At 44.8% G+C, this 26,646-nt stretch overlaps 1 protein-coding gene and 1 long non-coding RNA gene across 4 annotated transcripts; one reads left to right on the top strand and one right to left on the bottom strand.

Moving 5' to 3' along the window:
• Positions 1-1,420: 1,420 nt before the first annotated feature.
• LOC136331444 (uncharacterized) lies at positions 1,421-3,627 on the bottom strand. The gene is made up of 2 exons (XR_010730487.1): positions 3,461-3,627; positions 1,421-2,204 (listed from the first exon to the last, which is right to left on the bottom strand). It is a non-coding gene; the product is annotated as an uncharacterized lncRNA (long non-coding RNA).
• A 51-nt stretch (positions 3,628-3,678) lies between these two features.
• On the top strand, positions 3,679-25,263 carry TRNAU1AP (tRNA selenocysteine 1 associated protein 1). 3 transcript variants are annotated; one of them, XM_066269929.1, is made up of 9 exons: positions 3,679-3,775; positions 4,309-4,406; positions 10,267-10,366; positions 10,979-11,031; positions 13,130-13,261; positions 14,277-14,396; positions 18,687-18,846; positions 19,064-19,097; positions 24,997-25,263. In XM_066269929.1, the coding sequence occupies exons 1-9, from the start codon at positions 3,749-3,751 to the stop codon at positions 25,131-25,133; spliced, it is 861 nt and encodes a 286-aa protein (XP_066126026.1). In that variant the 5' UTR covers positions 3,679-3,748; the 3' UTR covers positions 25,134-25,263. The 3 variants fall into 3 exon arrangements, with proteins under 3 accessions (XP_066126026.1, XP_066126025.1, XP_066126028.1); XM_066269928.1 differs by having other exon boundaries at positions 18,684-18,846; XM_066269931.1 differs by lacking the exon at positions 3,679-3,775 and adding an exon at positions 3,786-3,933 and having other exon boundaries at positions 18,684-18,846.
• Positions 25,264-26,646: the final 1,383 nt, after the last annotated feature.

Genomic DNA, 26,646 nt, shown 5'->3' with positions numbered 1-26,646 from the left:
AATTTATTTTTATTTTTTGCTTAGGTGATTATGTTTCAGGAATCATTGTATTTAAAAAAAGAAAGGAAGAAGAGCTATGCGCCCTGGCTAGATAGATCACTTGGTTAGAGATTTGTCCTGAATTGCAGAGGTTGCAGGTTCAATCCCTGGTCAGGGAACTTACAGGACCAGACTTAAGTTCCTGTCTCTCTCTCCCTTATTCTTTCTCTAAATTTCAATTAACAAAGATTTTTTAAAATTATTCTGCATAATATGAGAATGGTTCTTTGAACATTCTTTTTTTTTTTCTTTTTTCTTTTACTTTTTTGGAACCAAAGTGGGAGAGTAGGTTCTTTGAACATTCTAATCCCAAACCAAGATAATACATCTCTAGAAATATTAAACTTGCCATTGTATCATTTTCAACAGCTGATGTAATTGAGTAAACATGATTAACTGCACAGTAACTCTTAACACACAAGCATTTGATCAAGCAAATCAGAGTTGACCTGTCCCATATAGTGGTCATTTAGCGACATGTGGCTATTGTATTTAAATCAATTAAAATTGGTCAAAACTAACTTCCTCTGTTGCACTAGCCATATTTCAAGTCCTCAGTAATTATATGTGGCTAGTGCTTATGGTATTGGGCTATGCAATTAGGGAACTATATATAACATTTCTGGCCTGACCAAGCGGTGGCACAGTGGATAGAGTTGTGGACTGGGATGCCGAGGATCCATGTTCAAGACCCCAAGGTTGCCAGTTTGAACGTGGGCTCGTGTGTTTTGAGCAAAGCTCACCAGTTTGGACCCAAGGTCGCTGGCTTGAGCAAGGGGTTACTCTGTCTGCTGAAGGCTCGCAGTCAAGGCACATATAAGAAAGCAATCAGGCCCTGGCTGGTTGGCTCAGCGGTAGAGCGTCAGCCTGGTGTGCGGGGGACCCGGGTTTGATTCCCGGCCAGGGCACATAGGAGAAGCGCCCATTTGCTTCTCCACCCTCCCCCTCCTTCCTCTCTGTCTCTCCCCCTCCCACAGCCAAGGCTCCATTGGAGCAAAGATGGCCCAGGCACTGGGGATGGCTCCTTGGCCTCTGCCCCAGGCGCTAGAGTGGCTCTGGTCGCAACATGGCGACGCCTAGGATGGGCAGAGCATCGCCCCCTGGTGGGCAGAGCGTGGCCCCTGGTGGGCGTGCCGGGTGGATCCCAGTCGGGCGCTTGTGGGAGTCTGTCTGTCTCTCCCCGTTTCCAGCTTCAGAACAAAAAAACAAAAAAAGCAATCAATGAACAAGTAAGGTGTCGCGATGAAAAACTGATGAATGATGCTTCTCATCTCTCTCCGTTCCTGTCTGTCTGTCCCTCCCTATCCCTCTCTCTGACTCTCTGTTTCTGTAAAAAAAGAAAAACAATTTCTGTAATTGCAGGAAGTTACAGTGGACAATGTTGATATGGAAAAGTTTTATTATTGCCAGAAGGACTCTCCTTGAATGTCAGTGACTTGGAAAAATGAATGAGATGTAAAATAACTTAAAATGTATTGTGATTCTTTCCCCCCACTTTGAACTTTTAGTTTTGATACATGTGCTATACAGATTAGAAATGGACTTCTTAGAAGGGAAAAAGCACACTTTTGATTATACACTGCTCACAAAAATTAGGGGATGTTTTGCTTCATATTCATTTTGAAAGATCCCCTAATTCTTACGAACATTAGGGAATATTTTATTGCTTCATGTTCATTTTGAAATATCCCCTAAATTTTGTGAGCAGTATATTTTCTTTGTAAAGAAGCACTTACGTGTCTGCTATACTCCCCTTTCTCCTGCCAAGTCCAAATGGATTAGATTTATTAAAGTATTTCCCCTTTTGATAATACAACAGGTTGAAAGTACCTTGTTCTTTTTTTTTTTTTTTTTAATATTAGCCCTGGTGGGTTGGCTCTGCAGTAGAGCATCCCCCAGCGTGTGGAAGTCCCAGGTTCGATTTCTGGCAAGGGCACACAGGAGAAGTGCTCATCTGCTTTTCCACCCTTCCCCTTCTTTTTTCTCTCTCTTCCTTTCCCTCAGCCAAGGCTCCATTGGAGCAAAGTTGGTCTGGGCGTCAAGGATGGCTGCGTGGCTTCCATCTCAGGTGTTAGAATGGCTCCTGTTGCAACAGAGCAACGCCCCCTGGTGGGCATGCGGGGTGGATCCTGGTCGGGCACATGGGCAAGTCTGCCATCTTCTAACTTGGGAAAAATACAAAACAAAAAAAATAGTAAGCAAAGAGCACAGCAAAGGAATTAGCAAACCAGTAAATATATCACTATCGGGTATAGTTTGCAGACCTCACAACACCCTATGAGGTAAGCACTGCTGTTATCCACATCAGTCTCAGAGCGGTTCAATAGCTTGCACAATGAGAAGTGACTGGGATTGGTGCTCCATTTGTTTGAAATCTGCAGCCAAAGCACCCAGCCGCTACACGACTATTGCAGTGAGTAGGACAAAGTTGGAAATTTGGCAACCCGAACTCGGATCTCAAGTTTTCAGACCAATGAATGCTTGACTTAGCCAAACACCCCGAGCTTAGGGTGGGTAAACTGTTGAGAAAGGGCCTCAGTGGCCCATCAGCCCAGTAGGAGCCCCAGAAAGGAACCTGAAGCATTTGGTGTGAACTTCAGTGTTAGAAACAATTGTCAAGACAAGCATCCCAGTTTGAGAAATGGGCACCAAAATGAGGTGCCTGAGACACTGTCAAACTCAGGATTATCCAGTCATCGAATTCGTGTTTACCAGGGGCCATCTATATGTATATATGTCAGTGGTCTGAGACAGGTTAAAGTTCCTAGTGGTTGGAAGTAGGGTAATGGCTGTTTTGTTTGTTTTTGTTTTTTTACAGAGGTAGAGATAGACAGGGACAGACAGACAGGAACGGAGAGAGATGAGAAGCATCAATCATTAGTTTTTCGTTGCGTGTTGCAACTTCTTAGTTGTTCATTGATTGCTTTCTCATATGTGCCTTGACTGCGGGCCTTCAGCAGACCGAGTAACCCCTTGCTGGAGCCAGCGACCTTGGGTCCAAGCTGGTGGGCTTTTTGCTCAAACCAGATGAGCCCGCGCTCAAGCTGGCGACCCGGGGGTCTCGAACCTGGGTCCTTCCGCATCCCAGTCCGACGCTCTATCCACTGCGCCACCACCTGGTCAGGCGTAATGGCTGTTATACCCAAACCGGCCCAGCCTGTGGTGCCGCAGTGTATAGAGATCCGATCTGGAAATGTCAGGTCACGGGTTCAAAACCGTTGACAATAAATAGCTAGAGTGAAGCAACTACTCGTCCCTCCTCCGCCCCCCTAAAAACAAAAGACAAGACTTGGGTAGTAATTCCCTTCTACCCGTTTACCCTCCCCTTCCCGTCGGGTCTATTCACGGGAATGAATGATGGAAAAATCCCATTCCAGCAACAAAAAGTTCTTATCTTGCGAACTGGGTGGCTGGGGCAGACCTGTGGCTTGTCCACAGAGTTTCGGTCACACAGTCAGTGGAAGTGGATCGTCAAAACCCACCGGCCTGCGCATGGCGAAGCCCACCCTGCACCACACCACGGGCTCCAATTTGGACTCGCGCTGAGGAATCCTGAACGTCTTCGACCTCCTGAATAGCGGGACTGTCCCGAAGCAGCACAGGCGGAGCGTGCGCAGAAGACGTCGTAGGCGCATGCTCCGTGGCGGTCCCGGCCTGGCGGACTGGCGCCGGCGCGGCGCGGCGCGCTAGTTCAGGCCCGGCTGCGGCCATGGCGGCCAGCCTGTGGATGGGAGACGTGAGTGAGGGTGGCCGTCGGGGTCCGACGAGGAGGAATCTTAGTGTCAGCAAGGTGGAAGGGTCTGAAGGGGAGGGATACCCGGATCCCAAAAGGTGGAAGTGAACGAGAAGGGGAGTTCCTTTGGGTGACACAGGAGCGGGGGCCAGCATCCAGCGGTAGGGGCTGAGTCTGAGGGGGAGGGGTCCTGGGGCCCCGCCGGGCTCAGAGATGGGAAAGGGAGGTTTTGGGGAACTTAGAATGGGAGGAATCCCAAGGATTTTGAAGGGCTCCTTGGTTCTAAGGCTGGAGGGGTGGGGCTCCTAAATCTAAGTGGGAGGTTCCCTAAAGGGAGCAAGTTTAAAGGGAAAGAATGCGAGGGATTGGAAACGCGGGCGTCGGGGTCCAGACCACTCTGCAGATGAAAGCCTGTCCAGACCCCTCACCCCCCGCCTGCGGCGTAGCCAACCCTGGGCTGACGGGGGTGGGCTCTGGAGCCCGGAACGCGGAGTCTGGGTGCTGGCCTGAGTCGCTCTGCCCTTGTTTTTACGCAGCTGGAGCCCTACATGGATGAGAACTTCATCTCCAGAGCCTTTGCCACCATGGGGGAGACGGTGATGAGCGTCAAAATTATCCGAAACCGCCTCACTGGGTACGTTCTCTGGTTCCGTCTTCTCAGGTCTCCGTTAATTATGCTGCAAGTATCATTCAGATGAATGTAAACATCGCCGAGAGTCAGGACTTTTCACCCCTAATAGTAGTTATAACAATGTTAAAAAAGCTAACATTATGGGACTTACAGAGAGCAAGCATAGTGGCATATGCATTCTGGAACCAGTCTGTCTGAAAGCTGTGTCTGCAGTGTGATTTTTGGTAAGTTGCTTAACCTCTCCTCTCCTTCATTTAAGGGTAAAAATGTAGATGATTATATAACACCTACCTCGTAGCGTTATGGTGAGGATTAAATAACTTAATTCACATTCACCATTTAGAATAATAGTGTCTGGCATATAGTATATGCTCAATAAATATAAAAGCATTATGATCTGTTAGAGTATAAACATTTTGAAATAACTTTTTAAAATCACAAAAATTTCTGAACAAAGTATTATTAGAGAAGCTTAATAACTGTCTTAAAGTTACATACCTATTAGATGATAAGCCAGGACTGAAATTCAGTTCTGCCCTCAATACCATGAGTGCCCTTAACTCATATGCCATTCATTTAAAAATTTATTTAGCCTGACCTGTGGTGGTGCAGTGGGTAAAGTGATGACCTGTAACGCTGAGGTTGCGGGTTCGAAACCCTGGGCTTGCCTGGTCAGGGCACATATAGGAGTTGATGCTTTCTGCTCTTCTTTCCTTCTCTCTCTCGCTCTCTCCCTCTCTCCCTCTCTCCCTCCCTCCTTCTTTCTCTCCCCTCTTTAAATTGAATAAATAAAAAATATTTTTAAAAAATGAAAATTTATTTAGCCTGGGGCGGTTAGCTCGGTTGGTTTGAGCGTCCTCCTGATAAGCAAAGGTGTGGGTTCGATCTCTGGTCAGGACACATAGAGAAACAGGTCGATGTTTCTGTGTCTCTCCCTTTCTCTCTAAAATCTATAAATAAATTTAAAAAATTTTTAAATGTTGAAACATTTAAAAAAAAATTATTCCTGCCTGTGGTGGCACAGTCAACCTGAAACACAGATGGCTGCTTGGCAACCCTGGGCTTGCCCAGTCAAGGCACATAAGACAAGCAATCAATGGACAACTAAAGTGAAGCAACTAGGAGTTGATACTTCTCACTCCCCCACTTGTAAAAATCAATAAATAAAATCTTTAAAAAAATAACTATTGAACTCTAGTTAACAATATTCATGTTAAAGTAATTAAGGGAATTTACCAATATCTGCAGCTTACACTGAAAGGATTAAGCAAGAAAAAACCTGCAGACACAGATAACGGTGTGGGGATTGCAAGAGGGAAAGGTGGGGAATGGTGGGGGCAATCATACAATGATGCAATATACAGATGATGTATTCTACACCTGAAACCTGTATAATTTATTAACTAATGTCACCGCAATAAATTAAATTAAAAATTTTTTAAAATAAAAATAAAACTGGCAAAAAAAAGATGATAAATGGGCTGAAGGATGGACTGTTGGGTAAAACAGTATAAATGTATTCACTGTAGGTGGTGCATGTGTGGCTGTTTGTTATACAATTATTTCAGTTTGTGTTGTGTGTGTGTGACAGAGAGGGACAGATAGACAGGAAAGGAGAGAGATGAGAAGTATCGGTTATTCATTGTGGCACCTTAGTTGTTCATTGACTGCTTTCTCATATGTGCCTTGACCATGGGCCTTCAGCAGACTGAGTAACCCCTTACTCGAGCCAGCGACCTTGGGTCCAAGCTGGTGAGCTTTTTTTTTTTTTAATTTTTATTTATTATTATTTTTTTTACAGAGACAGAGAGAGGGATAGACAGGAACGGAGAGAGATGAGAAGCATCAATCATCAGTTTTTCATTGTGTGTTGCGACACCTTAGTTGTTCATTGATTGCTTTCTCATATGTGCCTTGACCACGGGCCTTCAGCAGACCGAGTAACCCCTTGCTGGAGCCAGCGACCCTGGGTTCAAGCTGGTGAGCATTTTCCCTCAAACCAGATGAGCCAAACCAGATGAGCCTACACTCAAGCTGGCAACCTCGGGGTCTCGAACCCGGGTCCTCTGCATCGCAGTCCGACAATCTATCCACTGCGCCACCGCCTGGTCAGGCTTTTTTTTTTTTTTAATTTTAATTTTTTTTAAATTTTATTTATTCATTTCAGAGAGGAGAGAGAGAGAGAGAGAGGAGAGAGAGACAGGGGAGAGGAGCTGGAAGCATCAACTCCCATATGTGCCTTGACCAGGCAAGCCCAGGGTTTCGAACCGTCGACCTCAGCATTTCCAGGTCGACGCTTTATCCATTGTGCCACCACAGGTCAGGCCAAGCTGGTGAGCTTTTGCTCAAACCAGATGAGCCTGCGATGGCGACCTCGGGGTCTTTTTTTTTTTTTTTTTTTTTTTTTTTTTTTTTTTTTTTTATTTATTCATTTTTAGAGAGAAGAGAGAGAGACAGAGGAGAGAGAGACAGAGAGAGAGAGAGAAGGGGGGAGGAGCTGGAAGCATCAACTCCCATATGTGCCTTGACCAGGCAAGCCCAGGGTTTCGAACCGGCTACCTCAGCATTTCCAGGTCGACGCTTTATCCACTGCGCCACCATAGGTCAGGCGACCTCGGAGTCTTGAACCTAGGTCCTCCACATCCCAGTCCGACAATCTATCCACTGTGCCACTGCCTGGTCAGGCAAAAAAAAATTTTTTTTTTTTTTTTTTGTATTTTTCTGAAGCTGGAAACGGGGAGAGATGGTCAGCCAGACTCCCGCATGCGCCCGACTGGGATCCACCTGGCACGCCCACCAGGGGGCGACGCTCTGCCCACCAGGGGGTGATACTCTGCCTCTCCGGGGCGTGGCTCCTTTGCGACCAGAGCCACACTAGCGCCTGGGGCAGAGGCCAAGGAGCCATCCCCAGCGCCCGGGCCATCTTTGCTCCAATGGAGCCTCGGCTGCGGGAGGGGAAGAGAGAGACAGAGAGGAAGGAGAGGGGGTGTGGAGAAGCAGATGGGCGCTTCTCCTGTGCCCTGGCCGGGAATCGAACCCGGGACTTCTGCACGCCAGGCCGACGCTCTACCACTGAGCCAACCAGCCAGGGCCCAAAAAATTTTTTTAATATGAAAAATTTCAAACAAAATACAAGGAACAGTGCAATGAACAGTCACACAGCCACCACCTAATTTCAACAATTGTTAACATGTTGCTACATTTTCTTTTTATAGTGTGTGTGTGTGTGTGTGTGTGTGTGTGTGTGTGTGTGTATGGATGGAGAGAGAGATACACAGACAGGAAGGGAGAGAGATAAGTATCAAGTTATAGATGTCACTTAGCTGTTGATTGATTGCTTCTCTTACGTGTCTTGACCCGGAGCCTCCAGCCAAGCCAGCAACATTTTGCTCAAGCAAGTGACCATGGGATCATGTAGATGATCTGACACTCAAGGTAGTGAGCCTGCGCCTAAGTAGGATGAGCCCATGCTCAAGCCGGCGACCTAGGGGTTTCAAACTGAGGACTTAAGCATTTCAGGTTGACGCTCTATCCACTATGCCACCAGCAGGCAGGCAGTGCCATATTTTCTTTATTTTTTTTCATATTTTCTTTACTTACCTAAATCTATCTTTAGAAAGATAAATATAGATGATTTCTTTTTGCTTAATTATATCAAAGTAAATTTTAGGCATTGTAACAATTCACTTCTAAATATTTTCTGGTTGGCTCAGTGGTAGAGCGTCAGCCTGGTGTGCAGAAGTCCCGGGTTCAATTCCTGGCCAGGGCACACAAGAGAAGCGCCCATCTGCTTCTCCACCCCTCCCCCTCTCCTTCCTCTCTGTCTCTCTCTTCCCCTTCCGCAGCCAAGGCTCCATTGGAGCAAAGATGGCCCGGGTGCTGGGGATGGCTCCATGGCCTCTGCCTCAGGCGCTAGAGTGGCTCTGGTTGCAACAGAGCGACACCCCAGATGGGCAGAGCATCACCCCCTGGTGGGCATGCCAGGTGGATCCCGGTTGGGCGCATGCGGGAGTCTGTCTGACTGCCTCCCCTTTTCCAGCTTCAGAAAAATATCCCAAAAAATAATAATAAAATTAAAATAAATATTTAAGCATACATTGCCAGAAACTGGACCTTCTGTTATATAACCACAATGTTCATATCACAGTAACAAAATTAAGTGATATACCATATAATGGCCAGTCTATGCTTAAATATTTTAATGTAATGATTTTATTTTTTAAGTTTTTATTTTTTATTGATATTAGAAAGAAAGGAAAAGAGAGAGAGAGACAGAGAAACATCAGTTTATTGTTCCACTTATTTGTGCATTCATTGGTTGACTTTTTCTTGTTTTTTTGTTTGTTTTTTGACAGAGTCAGAGAGGGATAGATAGGGACAGACAGGAATGGAGAGAGATGAGAAGCATCAATTTTTATTATTTCTTTTCATTGTGGAACTTTAGTTGTTCATTGATTGCTTTCTTATATGTGCTTTAACCGTGGGCCTTCAGCAGATCGAGTAACCAGAGACTTTGAGTCCAAGCTGGTGAGCTTTGCTCAAACCAGATGAGCCCATGCTCAAGCTGGTGACCTCGGTGTCTCGAACCTGGGTCCTCTGCATCCTAGTTCGACGCTCTATTCACTGCACCACCGCCTGGTCAGGCCATTGGTTGACTCTTGTATGTGCCCAGACCAGGATTGAACCCGCAATCTTTACATATAGGGATGATGCTGTAACCACTTGAGCTACCCAGCCAGAGTGCCAGTCTACATTTAACATTTTATAGTTGTTGCACAACCAAGCAGTAGCTCAGTGGATAGAGCATCAGACTGGGACACGGAGGACCCAGGTTCGAAACCCTTGGGTCACCAGCTGAGCATGGGCTTATCTGGTTTGAGCAAGGCTCACCAGCTTGAGCCCAAGGTCACTGGCTTGAACAAGGTATCACTCAGACTCCTGTAGCCCCTGGTCAAGGCACATATGAGAAAGCAATCAGTGAACAACTAAGATGCCGCAACAAAGAATTGATGCTTCTCGTCTCTCTCCCTTCCTGTCTGTCTGTGCCTCTCTCTGTCTGTCACCAAAGAAAAAAAAATTATAGTTGTATCCAGACTATCTTTTTTTTTTTTTTCTTCCTTTTTTAAATATTTTATTTATTGATTTTTTAGAGAGAGAGGAGTGAGAGAGAGAGACAGAAAGAGAGAGAGAGAGAGAGAGAGAGAGAGAAGGGGGAAGAGCAGGAAGCATCAACTCCCATATGTGCCTTGACCAGGCAAGCCCAAGGTTTCGAACCGGCGACCTCAGTGTTCCAGGTTGATGCTTTATCCCACTGCGCCACCACAGGTCAGGCCAGACTATCTTTTTTAGCATTTTTGACTTGTTTTTTAATAAATTAGGATCCAATCAGAGATCAGATCCTTCACTGCATTCAGATTTTTAGTCTGTTTTCTCTTTTTAGTGTAGAAAAGCCCACTTCTTTCTTTTCTCATAAGCATTGACTTTTTAAAGTTTTTAACTGTCTTATGTAGGTCCTACATTTTGGATTCTGGTCCTGTATTCTGGGTTTATTTCCTTGTGGTGGTGTTTTATTTGTTTTGTCCTTAATATTTCCTGTAAACTAAAGGTTTGATTAGAGTATGATAACACTTTTGTCAAAGTACTTCATAGGTAAAACAGTACATAAATGTTTACTAAGTCTGGGACTGGAACAGATTGATAGTCCTTATATTTGTAAGTTAGTTCTTAACTAGAATTTGACTGGGAACAAAAACAGTATGGGCTCTGATTAGAAAAACATTTTCCCTTCCTTCAGGCCAAGTCTGAGTTTTTCATCTGGGAACCACATCTTTCACCATTTTCTTTCTGTTTTCTTTCTTTCCAGGATCCCAGCTGGCTACTGTTTTGTAGAATTTGCAGATTTGGCCACAGCTGAGAAGTGTTTGCATAAAATTAATGGGAAACCCCTTCCAGGAGCCACACCTGTAAGGACACTTAGATAATGATGATGTTGCTATTTTTATTGTTATCAATAACTATCATTTATTGAATCCCTACTATATATTTACATTATTTAATTCTATAACAACCCTGAAGAGTAGGCATTGTTATCTTTGACAGACTGGGAAACTGAAGCTCAGGAAGTGAAATAACTTGCCCAAGGAAAAACAGGTAGTAAGTGGCAAAGCCAGGAGACAAACTGAAGATTGGTTGACCCTGAAATCCTTGACCTTTCCACTCTGCACCGCTGCCTCCCTTAACGGAAGACTTGAAACTAGACCGCTTGCCTGACTGAGAAAGTAGAACAGGCTGGCGGTAGTGAGGACACATTTCAAGAGAGTTACATTCTGCTCTTCCCACAGTTACTTAGCTTACAGCTGCACCACGCTGGCACACCTGGGCTCATAGAACCATGGAGCTGGCAGTGCCCTTAGCGGTCATCCGTGCAACCCCCTCATTTTATACAGGAGAAAAAGCTGAGGCTTAGAGAGGGGGAGATGTTTTGGCCAAGGTAATTTATTTCAGTTTTTTTCAAATATTGTTTGACTTTTAAAACACCTTTCTCTGTTTTAGTTTGTTTGTTTTTATATTTCCAGGCCAAACGTTTTAAACTGAACTATGCCACATATGGGAAACAACCAGATAACAGGTAAGTACAAAATAGCCCCAAGGGAGCTTCAAGCCCCAGGGAGTATCTAGATAGAGACAAGATGCATCACTGTGCAGGTCACCACCAAAAAGGAGGATGGGGTGTTGAGTTTGGCTCCACTTTGCCTCCCTCCTAAAGGATGACACCTTCCCATTCCCACTTCCTGTTGAGATTCATATCTTCTCTATATCTGGTCTCTTTCTAGCCTCCCTCCTCCATTACTCCCTACAGTGTTGAGATTTTATTCTATAACAATTGACCTGTTGTGGCAATACAATCTCATTCAGGATTTCAGGTTACTGTTTGAAAACTTTAAAACAATGTATCAAAAGCTTTAAAAAGATTTGTAACCATTGAGCCCATAATTCTGCTTCTCAGAATTTATTTATGAGGTGTGCAAGATTAGCCTTGAAAGTGTTCATTGCAATATTATGTATAGTGGGCAAAATTGGGGGAAAACCAAATCTAAAAATAGAAAAGTGGTTTCATTAATAGGAGTGCAATGTGTCCACCAATAAGTCGTGTTGTAGCAGAATAGTGACATGTCAGGATGTTTGCTATGTTAAAAGTGAAGAAATGGCTAGAAACAAATCATATCCAAGTCTTGTAAATTCAAAAGAAGAAGCCAAAGGGGAAAAAGTATATATCATGCTGTTCATTGATTACCTTTAAGTGGTTGAGTTATTGGTAATTTTATTTTTCTTTGTTTTTTTAGTTGATTCTGATTTTAGACAAGGAATATGTGTCATACTTGGAGTAAGAAAATAATGAATTGGCTTGGTTTCTTGGGGGGGGGGTTGTTTGTTTTTTTACAGAGACAAAGAAAGAGTGAGAGAGAGGGATAGATAGGGACAGACAGACAGGAACAGAGAGAGATGAGAAGCATCAATCATCACTTTTTTTGTTGTGACACCTTAGTTGTTCATTGACTGCTTTCTCATATGTGCCTTGACCGTGGGTCTTCAGCAGACCGAGTAACCAGCGACTTTGGGTCCAAGCTGGTGAGCTTTGTTCACACCAGATGAGCCCGTGCTCAAGCTGGCGACTTCGGGGTCTCGAACCTGGGTCCTTCCGCATCCCAGTCCGATGCTCTATCCACTGCGCCACCGCCTGGTCAGGCTGTTATTTTTATTTTTTTAAGAATTGTTTTAGAACAGGGGTTGGCAAACTGTGGCCTGCTTTGTATCACCCGTGAGCTAAAAATGGTTTTTACATTTTTAAAGAACTATGAAAACAGACAAAGGAAAAAACAATAGGACTATAGGTGCCCTGTCCTGTCCTTTTACAGAAAAAGTTTGATGACCCCTGTTTCTAAAATTTGGGGGATTACATTTTAACTAGGTTTTAGGTTTTTAGTAGATAAAGTCCAGATCTCCTTCTCTCTTTCTTTTTACCATTTGAATAAAAAACATACAATGGCCTGACCAGGCGGTGGCGCAGTGGACAGAGCGTCGGACTGGGATGCAGAGGACCCAGGTTCAAGACCCCGAGGTCGCCAGCTTGAGCGCGGGCTCATCTGGTTTGAGCAAAAGCTCACCAACTTGAATCCAAGGTCTCTGGCTCCAACAAGGGGTTACTCGGTCTGCTGAAGGGCCGCAGTCAAGGCACATATGAGAAAGCAATCAATGAACAACTAAGGTGTCTCAACGTGCAATAAAAAACTAATGATTGATGCTTCTCATCTCTCCGTTCCTATCTGTCTGTTTCTATCTATCCCTCTCTCTGACTCACTCTCTGTCTCTGTAAAAAATAAATAATTAAAAAAAAAAAAATTAAAAAAAAAAAACAAAAACATGCAATGACTACAGAACACCGTTTTATCTTTTGAGTACCTCTGACCTCAACCCCCACCTGTGCTCATGTAATCCTTTAAGCCAGACAGGCCCTGTGCAGTGGATGAAGGACTTGCCTGGGGCTGGGGACTACTTCCATACCTCTTCTGCCAGAACTACCAAATGAAACAAATTAAGGGACCGGCCTATGGACCCATCAGATGTGTCATTCCCTTAGAGGCCCCAAAGAAGGTTTACCTAGAATGAGCCAAAAGAGCTCGTGAGAACAAAGGTCTTTGTCTCTGAATCTTATTCTCTCCCCTCAGCCCTGAGTACTCCCTCTTTGTGGGGGACCTGACCCCAGATGTGGATGATGGCATGCTGTATGAATTCTTCGTCAAAGTCTACCCCTCCTGTCGGGGAGGCAAGGTGGTTTTGGACCAGACAGGCGTGTCTAAGTAAGGCCTTACCCGTTATTGATGCTCACCCTGTTTCAGCATTTTTCTCATAGGTTGAGATGTTACAGACAGGCCATGTAGTATGGTAGTTAAGAGTGCAGGTTCTGGAACCAAACTGCCTGAGTTGAATCCTGGCTCCAGAACTGGCCAGGGATAGTGCAGGAGACACGTCACTGAACCTCCGACCCTGTTTCCTCATCTGTGAAACGGGACTGCTTCATAGTGTCTGCTCACGGGGCAGTGTAAGGATTAAATCATGTGATAGAAGTAAAGCGATAGGAAATAACTTTATAGGTGTCTTCTATTTTATTTCTTATTGTTACTTCAAAAGTGGAAAAACCTCAAAAAGGGTTCATTCTTTGGGAGTCTGACAGATCTGGATTTGAATCCTGAGTCTACTATTACTCTGGGCATATTAGTCAGCCTCTCTGAACTTGGATTCCCTCTTCAGTAAAATGTGGATACTACATCAAACTGTTGGATGTTCAGTGAGGTAACCCTGGAAAAATGCTCAGCACAGTGTCTGGGAAATAAGTGCTTATTAAATATTAGCTGTAATTTGTTTATTCCCCCAAATATATGAGTTCAGGAGATCGGGAACCTTTTCTGCTTATGACTACAGAGTCCCAGTGCCTAGTGCAGTACCTGGCACACAGGCAGACTCAGCAAATATTTGCTGAAAGAACTGTTACAATTGTTACTCCTGCTGTTGCCATGATGTTAATAATACTTTGTAGTAGATTGGAAGGAAGCTACTGTTTGGGCAGGAGGCCCCTCAGTGAAGGTACAGAGAGAATAGTGAGCTGAGAGGTGGGGATTCCTGCAGATCTCAGGGTCTCCAGTGCTTGGCTCTCGCGTTGCTCTGTGGCACGCCTGCTATGGGGCTCTCGTCGCTGCCCACAGAGTTCAATGGACTCTCTCTAAAGGATCTCTAAAGGACCTTTCAGCCCCCTTTTCATTCTTAGACTTTACCTTCATCCCATTTGCAACCTGTGTGGGTTTTTTTTCTCTGCAGGGGCTATGGTTTTGTGAAATTCACAGATGAACTGGAACAGAAGCGAGCCCTGACAGAGTGCCAGGGAGCAGTAGGACTGGGGTCTAAACCAGTGCGGCTGAGTGTGGCGATCCCTAAAGCGTGAGTTCCTCGTGGGCAGGGATGGTTGTGGGCCTCGAGACTGCCCCCCACCTGGACACTCCTCCCATTTGTTGATAATCAGAGCACCCACATGCTGGATGGTAGGCTACAGGGAGACTCAATTCAGGTCACAAAACAAGGAATGCCTGATATTCACCAGGCTATTTGCTGGGTGTCGGACATGAACAAGCATAACCTTCCCCTCTAGGAGCTTATGGTTGGGGAGAAAGCTTTGACTGGGGGAGACAGACGCATTCAGACATTGCTACAGCAGTGCTGGAAAAGCAGTTTGGTAACACATATATATATAACGCCCCCGCCCTTTCCCCAGTAGTGCCGCTGTTAGATATTTATCCAGAGAATTTAATAACAATTGAGCTGTAGGAAAAAATTATACCCAATTTTAGCCTTATTTGTATCAATGAAGCCTACAAACCTGTGAATGTTCCATGCTATGGGAATGGCTAAAAATTAATGATGCACTCTATACAGCACTGGCCAGGTTGGTTAGATTATTGTCCTAATACTCAAAGGTTGTAGGTTCAATTCCTGGTCAGGGCATATACAGGAACAGATTGATGTTCCTGTCTCTCTCTCTCTCTCTCTCTCTTTCTCTCTCTCCCCCTTCCTCTCTCTAAAATCAATAAAATAATCATTATAAAACAAAATATTAGCCTGATCCACGGTGGCACAGTGGATAGCGCAATCTACCTGGAATATTGAGGTCACCAGTTCAAAACTCCAGGCTTGTTCAATCAGGGCACATATAAGAAGCAAGGCAATTACTATGAGTTGATGGTTCTGGCTCCCCGCTCTTGTCTCTTTCTCTATCCTGTCTCTCAAATCAATAATTAAAAGAAAATTAAACTACTTAAAGACATATGCTCATAACCCTAAAATGACTATAATTTCTGAGTTCATTCCAGGCTTCTCCATAGCTATCCATGATGAATAGATAAACATATACACACACTACATACTGGTCAGTTTACATGCTGTACATTTATCTCTATTCAGTTTACAATTACAATGCTCTTTCTCCCCTAGTTTATTGCTCAGTATACACACTCACTTTTCTTTTTTTCTTTTTTTTTTTCTTTTTTTCCTTTTTTTGTATTTTTTCGAAGTTGGAAATGGGGAGGCAGTCAGACAGACTCCCGCATGCGCCCAACCAGGATCCACCCGGCATGCCCACCGGGTGGTGATGCTCTGCCCATCTGGGGCGTTGCTGTGTTGCAGCCAGAGCCATTCTAGCGCCTGAGACAGAGGCCATAGAGCCATCCTCAGTGCCCGGGCCAACTTTGCTCCAATGGAGCCTTGGCTGCGGGAGGGGAAGAGAGAGACGGAGAGGGGGAGGGGTGGAGAAGCAGATGAGCGCTTCTCCTGTGTGCCCTGGCCGGGAATCGAACCCAGGACTCCTGCATGCCAGGCTGACGCTCTACCACTGAGCCAACAAGCCAGGCCCACACTCACTTTTCCATCTAGTTTTACAATCATCATCGTTATGGTTTTTTTAAAGATTTTATTTATTGCTTTTACAGAGAGAGGAGGGGCAGCAAGAAGTATAGTTGCTTCACTTTAGTTCATTGCTTGCTTGTTGTATGTACCCTGACCTGGCAAGCCCAGGATTTCAAACCATTGACCTCAGCATTCCAGGTCAATGTTTTGTCCACTGCACCACCACAGGTCAGGCATTATATATTTTACAGCTGCAGGTAATTCTTTTGTTTATATATTCTCACAAAGTCCATTCTGCAGAGGTTATATTCTGTTATATCTAGTTCTTCCTTGAATGTTGTTGTCAGTATTTAGTGGCTGTTTCTGGGGAGGTGCCCTTGAGCCTGACCAGGCAGTGGCGCAGTGGATAGAGTGTCGGACTGGGATGCCAAGGACCCAGGTTCGAGACCCTGAGGTATCCAGCTTGAGCGTGGGGTCATCTGGTTTGAGCAAAGCTCACCAGCTTGGGCTCAAGGTCGCTGGCTTGAGCAAGGAGTTACTTGGTCTGCTGAAGGACCACGGTCAAGGCACATATGAGAAAGCAATCAATGAACAACTGAAATGCCACAACGAAAAACTGATGATTGATGCTTCTCATCTCTCTCTCTGTTCCTGTCTGTCTGTCCCTATCTATCCCTCTCTCTGACTCTCTCTTTGTCTCTGTAAAAAAATAAATAATTTTTAAAAAAAGAAAGAGTTCCCCTTGAGAGCTAGACTGTAAGAGCTGATTGTAGAGACAGAACAGGAATGTACCGACCCGGGCCGGGAAAACTATACCTTCGATTACCTGACCATGGCAGGGGAGTTACAAAGGCAAAATATTGTCAGTTTTCAGCCTGGCACTGGGCAGGAGAGGGAGTCTCTGCTGTTTGACATCATTGAGCCTCTGCGTTAAGGTGATCAGATATGGAGTCTAACTGCTCTGGCTGAGTCCTGTTCACAAAGCAGACATTGGACTTGCAAGGAACTCAGAAAGAGCTCATTCAGACTGAGCATTTTGTGGTTCCTGTGATGGGGATTTCTATGGTAGTTCAATCCTGCTTATGACTTGGTGTCCTCTTTGGTTTCACTGCAGAGATAGAATGCACCAATGATGAGGACATAGGACATCCTAAACTTTGTGTGTTAGAATTCTCCCTATAAACCAGCTGGTGTGGTGTCAGCCTTTGCCTCCTGTGTGTGTTTGGTGGTTCTTACGACAGACTGGCCCATCGGAGTACAGTGACTCTGGAAGAGCTGTCATGTCTTGAGTTATGTTCTTTGAGTCCTGTCAGCTAGGACTGTTGTTCATACCCCAGGCCTCTTTCAAAAGCCTACTCACACGAGCTTTTTTATGTTTTTGAGAGCAGTGGATCCTTTGCAGAGTTGACATTGTGTTCGGTTAGCAGCTGGCGCAGCTGTGCAATCAGGATAAGAAAGCTTTCCGCTGACCCTGGGCCTCAGCCCTGGTTGGCAAATGCAGGATGTAGGAGACTGGTAGCATGTTTTCTGTTTGTTTTTTATAGAGACAGAGAGAGAGTCAGAGAGAGGGATAGATAGAGACAGACAGACAGGAACAGAGAGAGATGAGAAGCATTAATCATGAGTTTTTCATTGCGACACCTTAGTTGTTCATTGATTGCTTTCTCGTGTGCCTTGACCGCAGGCTTTCAGCAGACCGAGTAACCCCTTGCTTGAGCCAGCGACCTTGGGTTCAAGCTGGTGAGCTTTGCTCAAACCAGATGAGTCCGTGCTCAAGCTGGCAACCTTGGGGTCTTGAACCTGGGTCTTCCGCATCCTAGTCCAATGCTCTATCCACTGCGCCACCGCCTGGTCAGGCTGGTAGCATGTCTTGAATCTGTCAGGACCGGTGCTGTATGTCTTGGTGTGGTGTCAGGAGCATGAGCCTTGGAGTTACACAGCTCTAGTAGTGGCTGTGGTCTTGGGTAAATCACTTAACCTTTTAGAGACTCGCTGTTCTCATCTGTATAATGGGAAAATACATAATTACTCTATTCTAGGGGTTGTGCAGGACTTAAAACAGGAGACCAATTATGAAAAGTAATAGGTGCAGCTCCTGAGTACTGACTCTATAAATGGTAGCTATGACTACAGTGATGATGATAAGTCTACGTAGTGGTCGGCAAACTCATTAGTCAACAGAGCCAAATATCAACAGTACTACGATTGAAATTTCTTTTGAGAGCCAAATTTTTTTAAACTTAAACTCTAAGGTAGGTACATTGTTAGTAACTTAGTTAGGGTACTCCTAAGCTGTCCTTTGCTAAAACCGTCCTCAATCTGATTGAGCCGCATGTGGCTCTCGAGCCGCAGTTTGCCGACCACTGGTCTACTGGAGTACTTCCTAATTATGGGGAAAAGATGATGAGATATTTTGTAGTTTGAAATGTTTCTTGTGTCATCCTAAATCCAGATTCTTCAGGCCATGTTTACTTGAGCCTTTGTGGCTGGTAAAAAAGGCCCCCAAGCTCTTGAGAAGAGGAAAAGTCAGTGCTGACAGAGAGGCAGACTTAACCATTGAAAGCTTCTATCTTTAAATCATGGGCTCTGGAGCCAGACTGCCTGGGTTGAATCACTTATTAGCTATGTGACCTTGGACAAATTATGTAGCTTCTCTGTACTTCAGTTCCTTCACCTGTTACATGGAACAATGTATACTTATTGCACAGGATTGCTGTGGAGATTAAAGGAAGTTAATCTGTGTATGGCACTTAGCACAGTCCCTGTTCCTTTAATAAATGTTAGGGAAATGTTTGCTCAGATTTGTTTACTTTTGGTTCTTTCTTTAAGGAGTCGTGTGAAGCCAGTGGAATATAGTCAGATGTACAGTTACAGCTACAACCAGTATTACCAGCAGTACCAGAACTACTATGCTCAGTGGGGCTATGACCAGAACACAGGCAGCTACAGCTACAGTTATCCCCAGTATGGCTATACCCAGAGCACCATGCAGGTAACCGCAGTGTGGCAAGTCTGCTGTCTTGGGTTATGTCATCCTTTAGCGACATGGGTCGTTCTCCGGGATGGGATTAATAAGGATGGGAGCTTGAGCTTCAGGATAAAAATGGGGAAAGAGGGAGCAGTCTACTTCCTCTTGTTAAAAATAAGCCATCCTTGTCATGGGCCAGGATCTCACCGTCTTCTGACCCACCTTTCTGGTCTCTTGGCAGACATATGAAGAAGTGGGAGATGATGCATTGGAAGGTAAGAAAGGAGTCTGTCACTCACTCCCCATCAGCCATTGTGCCTGGCCCTGTGCTTCAGCTAGATGCTGAAGAATGAACTTTGTCTGGAAGAGCTTACATTCTTTTTTTTTTCTTCCCCTTATGAGAGAGAGAGACAGGGAGAGAGATGAGAAGCATCAGCTCATAGTTGTATCATATATAATAATTAACAGTTACTGAGGTTTTACTACATGTAGGGCACTGTTCTAAGCACTTTATATGTATTAATTTATACTTTATAACAGTTTTGAGGTAAGTGCCACAGTTCCCTGATTTTATAGAATAGAAAACTGAGGTAGAGAAGTTAAATTACTTGTTCAAGATCAACATGGTTGCCAGTTGCAACTTAGTACAAGAGGCAAAGTCAGTCTTTCCCCAGACTTTATGCTTCTCTTTTTTTTTTTTTTTTGACAGAGACAGAGTCAGAGGGACAGACAGGAAGGGAGAGAGATGAGAAGCATCAATTCTCATTGTGGCTCCTTAGTTGTTCATTGATTGCTTTCTCATATGTGCCTTGACCATGGTGCTACAGCTGAGCCAGTGACCCCTTGTTCAAGCCAGCGACCTTGGGCTTTAATGCAGTGACCTTTGGGCTCAAGCTAGTGACCATGGGGTCATGTCCATGATCCCACACTCAAGCCAGTGACCCCGCACTCAAGCTGGTGAGCCTGCACTCAAGCCGGATGAGCTGGCGCTCAAGCTGGCGACCTTGAGGTTTCAAACCTGAGTCCTCCGCTTCCCAGTCTGACGCTGCTCTATTCACTGTGCCACCACGTGGTCAGGCCAGACTTTATGCTCTTTACAACTGAGTTATAATGCCTCCCATTTTAACCTAATATAACCACACAGTGGGGGGACATGGGTAGCAGGGCACAGGAGGGATTGTTACCATTTTTCATCTAGTCCTTGGCTTCAGTAGACCATCTTCAGAATGAGGAAGGGTGCTTTTATTGTGTGTCCATAGACATCAGCATGTGCAAAGGCCTGCCTTTGGTCGAGCCCTTTATTAACCTATTCCCATAGCTGTTACCTACACTGAGAGGAGGAATCAGGCTGGTCCTGCTCTCTGTTAACAGTTTCCCTATGGAACTTTTGTAAATGCTCAAAGCTTCAACTTTTATAATTTAGATTAAAATTACAAGAGATAGATCTCTGGTTGCAGGAATGAGTACAGTACTTATGTGAAAAGAGTAAGCACTAACTGATTTGAGAATGGAAACTTGAGTCTTAAGAGTAGGTGAGAGGCCCTGGCCGGTTGGCTCAGCAGTAGAGCGTCGGCCTGGCGTGTGGGGGACCCAGGTTCGATTCCCGGCCAGGGCACATAGGAGAAGTGCCCATTTGCTTCTCCACCCCTCCCTCCTTCCTCTCTGTCTCTTTCTTCCCCTCCCGCAGCCAAGGCTCCATTGGAGCAAACATGGCCCGGGCGCTGGGGATGGCTCCTAGGCCTCTGCCCCAGGCGCTAGAGTGGCTCTGGTCGCGGCAGAGCATCGCCCCCTGGTAGGCAGAGCGTTGCCCCTGGTGGGCGTGCCGGGTGGATCCCGGTCGGGCGCATGCGGAAGTCTGTCTGACTGTCTCTCCCCGTTTCCAGCTTCAGAAAGAAAAAACAAACAAACAAAGAGTAGGTGAGAACCCTGGCCTGGTAGCTCAGTTGGTTAGAGCATCCTCCTGATATGCCAGGGCTGTGGGTTGTAGCCCCAGTCAGGGCACATAAAAGAATCAACCAGTGAGCCCTGGCTAGATTGCTTGGTTGGTTAGAGCATTATCCCAAAGTTTAAAGGTTGTGGGTTTAGCTGCTGATTAGGACACATACAGAAACAGATCAATGTTTCTATTTCTCTTTCTCTCTTTCTAAAATAAACAACTTTTAAGAAATCAACCAATGAATGCACAAATAAGTGAAACAAATTGATGTCTCTCTCCCTCTCTCCTTCTCCCCTTCCTCTCTAAAATTAATAAATAAAACTTAAATAATAATAAAGTCAATGATTGCAGATGTTAATCACATAACAATATCTAGACTGGTAGTTGATCAAACAACTTGGTGTCATAGCTTAGCTAAGTTCACACGTAAAATTCCACCATCAGCCCGACCAGGCAGTAGTATAGTAGATAGCGCATCAGCCTGGGATGCAGAGGACCCAGGTTTGAAACTGAGGTCACTAGCTTGAGCATGGGCTCATCTGGCTTGAGTGTGGGGTCTCTGGCTTGAGCATGGGGTCACACACATGACTCTGGTTGCTGCCTTGAGCCCAAAGGTCACTGGCTTGAAGCCCAAGGTCACTGGCTTGAGCAAGGGGTTGCTCAATCTGCTGTAGCACCCATTCCCCCCCAGTCAAGACACATGAGAAAGCAGTCAATGAACAACTAAGATGTCAAAGAGTTGATGCTTCTCATCTCTCTTCATTCCTGTCTGTCTGTCCCTATTGTCCCTCTCTCTGTCTCTCTAAAAAAAAATTCATCATACTATTAATAGTCACATACAAATTAGAATATACTATGTTTCTATAAAAGTTCTTACTATGTTTATATCATCTGAATCAATAATTTTATATGAAAGATTTTATCCCCAAAGATTATCATTGCTACAGATAAATATCCAGTAGAGGATTTGTTAAATGGTAGTCTTGGCGTGCAGGAGTCCCGGGTTTGATTTCCGGCCAGGGCACACAGGAGAAGCGCCCATCTGCTTCTCCACCCCTCCCCCTCTCCTTCATCTCTGTCTCTCCCCCTCTTGCAGCGAGGCTCCATTGGAGCAAAGTTGGCCCGGGTGCTGAGGATGGCTCCATGGCCTCTGCCTCAGGCACTAGAATGGCTCTGGTTGCAGGGAAGCAACACCCCAGGTGGGCAGAGCGTCGCCCCCTGGTGGGCATGCCGGGTGGATCCCGGTCGGGTGCATGCGGGAGTGTGTCTGACTGCCTCCCTGTTTCCAACTTCAGAAACATACAAAAAAAAAAAAAAAAAACCCAAACAAACAATAAATAAAATAAATAATGATAGTCTTAATTGAGGTATAATATTTATATATAAATATAATATTTGCATAATGTGTTCATTTTAGATGTACATGATTCAATATTTGTATATATTACAAAACTGTCACAGTTACCATAGTATTGTTTTTTCTTTTTCTTTTTTTTTTTTTTTAACAGGGATAGAGAGAATCAGAGAGAGGGAAAAATAGGGACAGACAGGAACGAAGAGAGATGAGAAACATCAATCATCAGTTTTTCATTGCGACACCTTAGTTGTTCATTGATTGCTTTCTCGTATGCGCCTTGACCGCAGGCCTTCAGCAGACTGAGTAACCACTTGCTTGAGCCAGGGACCTTGGGTCCAAGCTGATGAGCTTTTTGCTCAAACCAGATGAGCCTGTGCTCAAGCTGGCGACCTCGGGGTCTCAAACCGGGGTCCTTGGCATCCTAGTCCAACACTCTATCCACTGCGGCACCGCCTGGTCAGGCTGAATTGTCTTGATACCCTGGTCGAACAGCAGTTTGCTGTAAATGTATAGGTTTGGTTTGGGGTTCTTAATCCTAGTCCATTGATCTATATGTCTATCCTTGGACTACTGCCAGTCTTTTTTTTTTTTTTACAAGGACAGAGAGAGAGAGTCAGAGAGAGGGATAGACAGGGACAGACAGACAGGAACAGAGAGACATGAGAAACATCAATCATCAGTTTTTCCTTGCAACATCTTAATTGTTCATTGATTGCTTTCTCATATGTGCCTTGGCTGTGGGGCTGCAGCAGACTGAGTAACCCCTTGCTCAAGCCAGCGACCTTGGGTCCAAGCTGGTGAGCTTTGCTCAAACCAGATGATCCCGCGCTCAAGCTGGTGACTTTGGGATCTCGAACCTGGGTCTTCCACATCCCAGTTCAGCGCTCTATCCTCAGCGCCACCGCCTGGTCAGGCGCCAGTCTTTCTTACTGTAGCTTTGCAATAAGTTTTGAAATGGGGAAGAGAGAGTCCTGGAACTTTGTTCTTTAAGATTGTTTTGGCTATTCTGGTTGCCTTGCATTTCCATATAAATTTTATGATCAGCCTGTCATTTTCTACAAAAAAAAAAAAGCAGCTTCAGTTTCAATAGAGGTCGCATCATTTATGGATCAATTTGGGGAATTTTGCCCTCTTAATAAAATTGTCTTCCAATCTAAGTACATGGGATGTCTTTTATTTAGGTCTTCTTTAATTTTCCAGTTTTAATAAATGGGTGTGTGTGTATGCAGTTTATTTTATTTTATTTTTACAGAGACAGAGAAAGAGTCAGAGAAAGAGATTGACAGGGACAGACAGACAGGAACAGAGAGATGAGAAGCATCAATCATTAGTTTTTTGTTGCGCATTGCGACACCTTAGTTGTTCATTGATTGCTTTCTCATATGTGCCTTGACTGTGGGCCTTCAGCAGACCGAGTAAATCCTTATTTGAGCCAGCGACCTTGGGTCCAAGCTGGTGAACTTTTGCTCAAACCAGATGAGCCTGCGCTCAAGCTGGTGACCTCGGGGTCTCGAACCTGGGTCCTCGCCATCGCAGTCCGACGCCCTATCCACTGCGCCACCACCTGGTCAGGCTTTTTATTTTTTATTTTATTAATGTGTATGCAGTTTAAACCAACACAAAATTAGAAGTATAAAATACTATGTGTCATAGTGATTATTTTTTTAACTTTTATTGTGAAAGATACCACATACATGGCAAAATACATAAAGCAAATATGTAGTTGAACATAATTATAAAGCAGTTGTCTGTGATACCGGTATTCAGCCTCCCAATTACAAACCCACAACTTCTTGTGGTAGCCATTTTCTTCTTTCTCTTTATAATTTTATCACCTAGGTATGTATCCTTAAACAGTACAGTTTGCCTGTTTTGGGCATTTATATAATGCAGTCATACTTTCATTCAGCACTCATTCAAGATTCAAATTGGGTGCAGCCAAGGTTCATTTTCAGAGCTATGTACTTTTTTTTTTTTTTTTTTAAGAACAGTACTTTGTTTCTGACCAGGCGGTGGCGCAGTGGATAGAGCGTCGGACTGGGACATGGAGGACCCAGGTTCGAGACCCTGAGGTCACCAGCTTGAGCGTGGTCTCATCTGGTTTGAGCAAGGCTCACTAGCTTGAGCCCAAGGTCGCTGGCTCAAGCAAGGGATCACTCAGTCTGCTGTAGCCCCTGGTCAAGGTGCACGTGAGAAAGCAATCAATGAACAAGTAAGGTGCCAAAAATAATAGTTGATGCTTCTCATTTCTGCCTTCCTGTCTCTCTGTCCCTCTCTCTGACTCACTCTCTGTCACTGTCAAAAAAATAATAATTCCTTTAAGAAAAAAATAGTACTTTGCGCCCTGGCCTGGGTTGCTCCATGGATAGTGTTGTCTTAGCTCATTGAGACAAGATTCAATACCTGGTCAGAGTACGTAGAAGCAGTCAATGAGTGCACAACTAAAAATGGAACAACTAAGTGGAACAATGAGTTGGTGCTTCCCCCTCTCTCAAATCAATGGAAAAAAACTTTAAAAAAAGACTGGTACTTTGCATTTTATAATTTGGTTCAGATTTTCCAAGCCCAAAACTGAAATAACCAAACCAGAAAATCAGGACACATGACAGCTAGGTAGAGGTGTAGCTTTTTATAAATGTGGAGCAACAGCCACCATTATTTGAGTACTAACTATGTTACATTATCCTATTTTCATCCTCACAGGAACTCTGCAAGGCAGTCTATCAACCCGTTAGGAGGGAACTCTGACACAGATAGGGAACTCGCCCTAGGAAACGGGAAGTCCTGGGAGTAGGGAACTGAACCCACATCTTGTGATCTTGCAGCTGCTGAGTGCTTCTCCCCTCGGTGCTCCCTAAACACATCCTTGGTTCTGTTCCAGATCCCATGCCACAGCTGGATGTGACTGAGGCCAACAAGGAGTTCATGGAGCAGAGTGAGGAGCTGTACGATGCACTGATGGATTGCCACTGGCAGCCCCTGGACACAGTGTCTTCAGAGATTCCTGCCATGATGTAGCCAGGACAAAGACAAGCCAGAATGGACTGTGTGAGGGAGATTAAGAGACTCCTTTAAAAAAAATTCAGGAACTTTTACCTTTTTGGAAATGTTTTGTAAGATTTTAATAATCAAGTTTCTTGAGATTCTATTACTGCAACACTGCTGCCTTCATTTAATATAGCTGAGTTTGAAAACCCAGGCACTAACTGTTGAAGAGGATTGAACTGAGTTCCCATTTTGTCTTTGAATAATAATCATCCAGTAAGTTATCTATTCTCTTGAAGATAAGGACAGTTTGGAATGAACCAAAGTAGATTCATAAGTATAGCCAGGGACCCTTCTTACGTGACAGACACCTAAATCCTTCATGTTTTCTAAGATCAGAATGTATGTATTACCTGCTGTATGTCAAATATGGGCAATTTCCATCTGCCACTCAAGCACTTTTCCCCCCAACATTTGCTTCAAGTTTGGCTAAGGGGAAAATTCCATAGCCCAGTATGTAATAGGAAGTGAGGGGTGGCAGCCAAGTTGCATTGCAGACCTCCTAACACCCAGGACCCTCTTCCTGAGGAGTCTGGGTCTATGCTAGATCAGGTGTTGGTTTTGTGCCAGAGGAACAGGGTGGGGGATGACAAGGGAAATATAACTTGAGTTAAAGTGCCTAATTGCAATCATGGAACTGATTATACTATCCTTTGTGAACTAAGACTTTTTCTAGTGACTGAGTGAGGGGCGAACAGACAGGGAAATGAGAATCGACTCAGTTGTAGCACCTTAGTCCTTTCTCATATGTGCCTGACTCGGGGGCTCAAGCCAGCATCCTTGGGGTTCAAACCTGGGTCCTCAGTGTCCCAGGCTAACCCTCTAACCACTGTGCCACTGCCTAGTCAGGCAAGGTTAGATTTTTTTTTTTTTTTAATTCATTTTAGAGAACAGAGAAGGGGTAGGAGCAGGAAGCAACTCCCATATGTGCCTTGACCAGGCAGGCCCAGGGTTTTGAACTGGCAACCTTGGCGTTTCCAGGTCGACGCTTTATCCACTGCACCACCACAGGTCAGGCTAGACCTTTTTTTTTTTTTTTAAGATTTTATTCATTTATTTTAGAGAGGGAAAGAGAGAGAGAAGAGGGGGAACAGGAAGCATCAACTCCCACATGTGCCTTGACCAGGCGACCTCAGTGTTCTAGGTCGAGGCTATATCCACTACGCCACCACAGGTCAGACTGGGTTAGGCTTTTTTGATGAAGAGGTTGAGACTATGATTTAGTTTGGGTCCATGAAGTATTTAGGGAGGGAAAAACCAGTAACATGAGGAATTTTTTTTTTAAAGATATTATTTCCACAGTCTTGGTCACATATGCCAGGTAACAGCAGCTGCAAGATGACCAAGGTCATTGTTTCCACCTAAAATAACCTGTTGGGACCCTGGCCGGTTGGCTCAGTAGTAGAGCATCAGTCTGGCATACAGGAGAGTCCTGGGTTCCATTTCCGGCCAGGGCACACAGAAGTACCCATCTGCTTCTCCACCC

The sequence above is a fragment of the Saccopteryx bilineata genome, chromosome 3, assembly GCF_036850765.1.
Source record: "Saccopteryx bilineata isolate mSacBil1 chromosome 3, mSacBil1_pri_phased_curated, whole genome shotgun sequence".
Classification (NCBI taxonomy): Eukaryota; Metazoa; Chordata; class Mammalia; order Chiroptera; family Emballonuridae; genus Saccopteryx; species Saccopteryx bilineata.
This window is presented reverse-complemented; position numbering and strand designations above follow the sequence as displayed.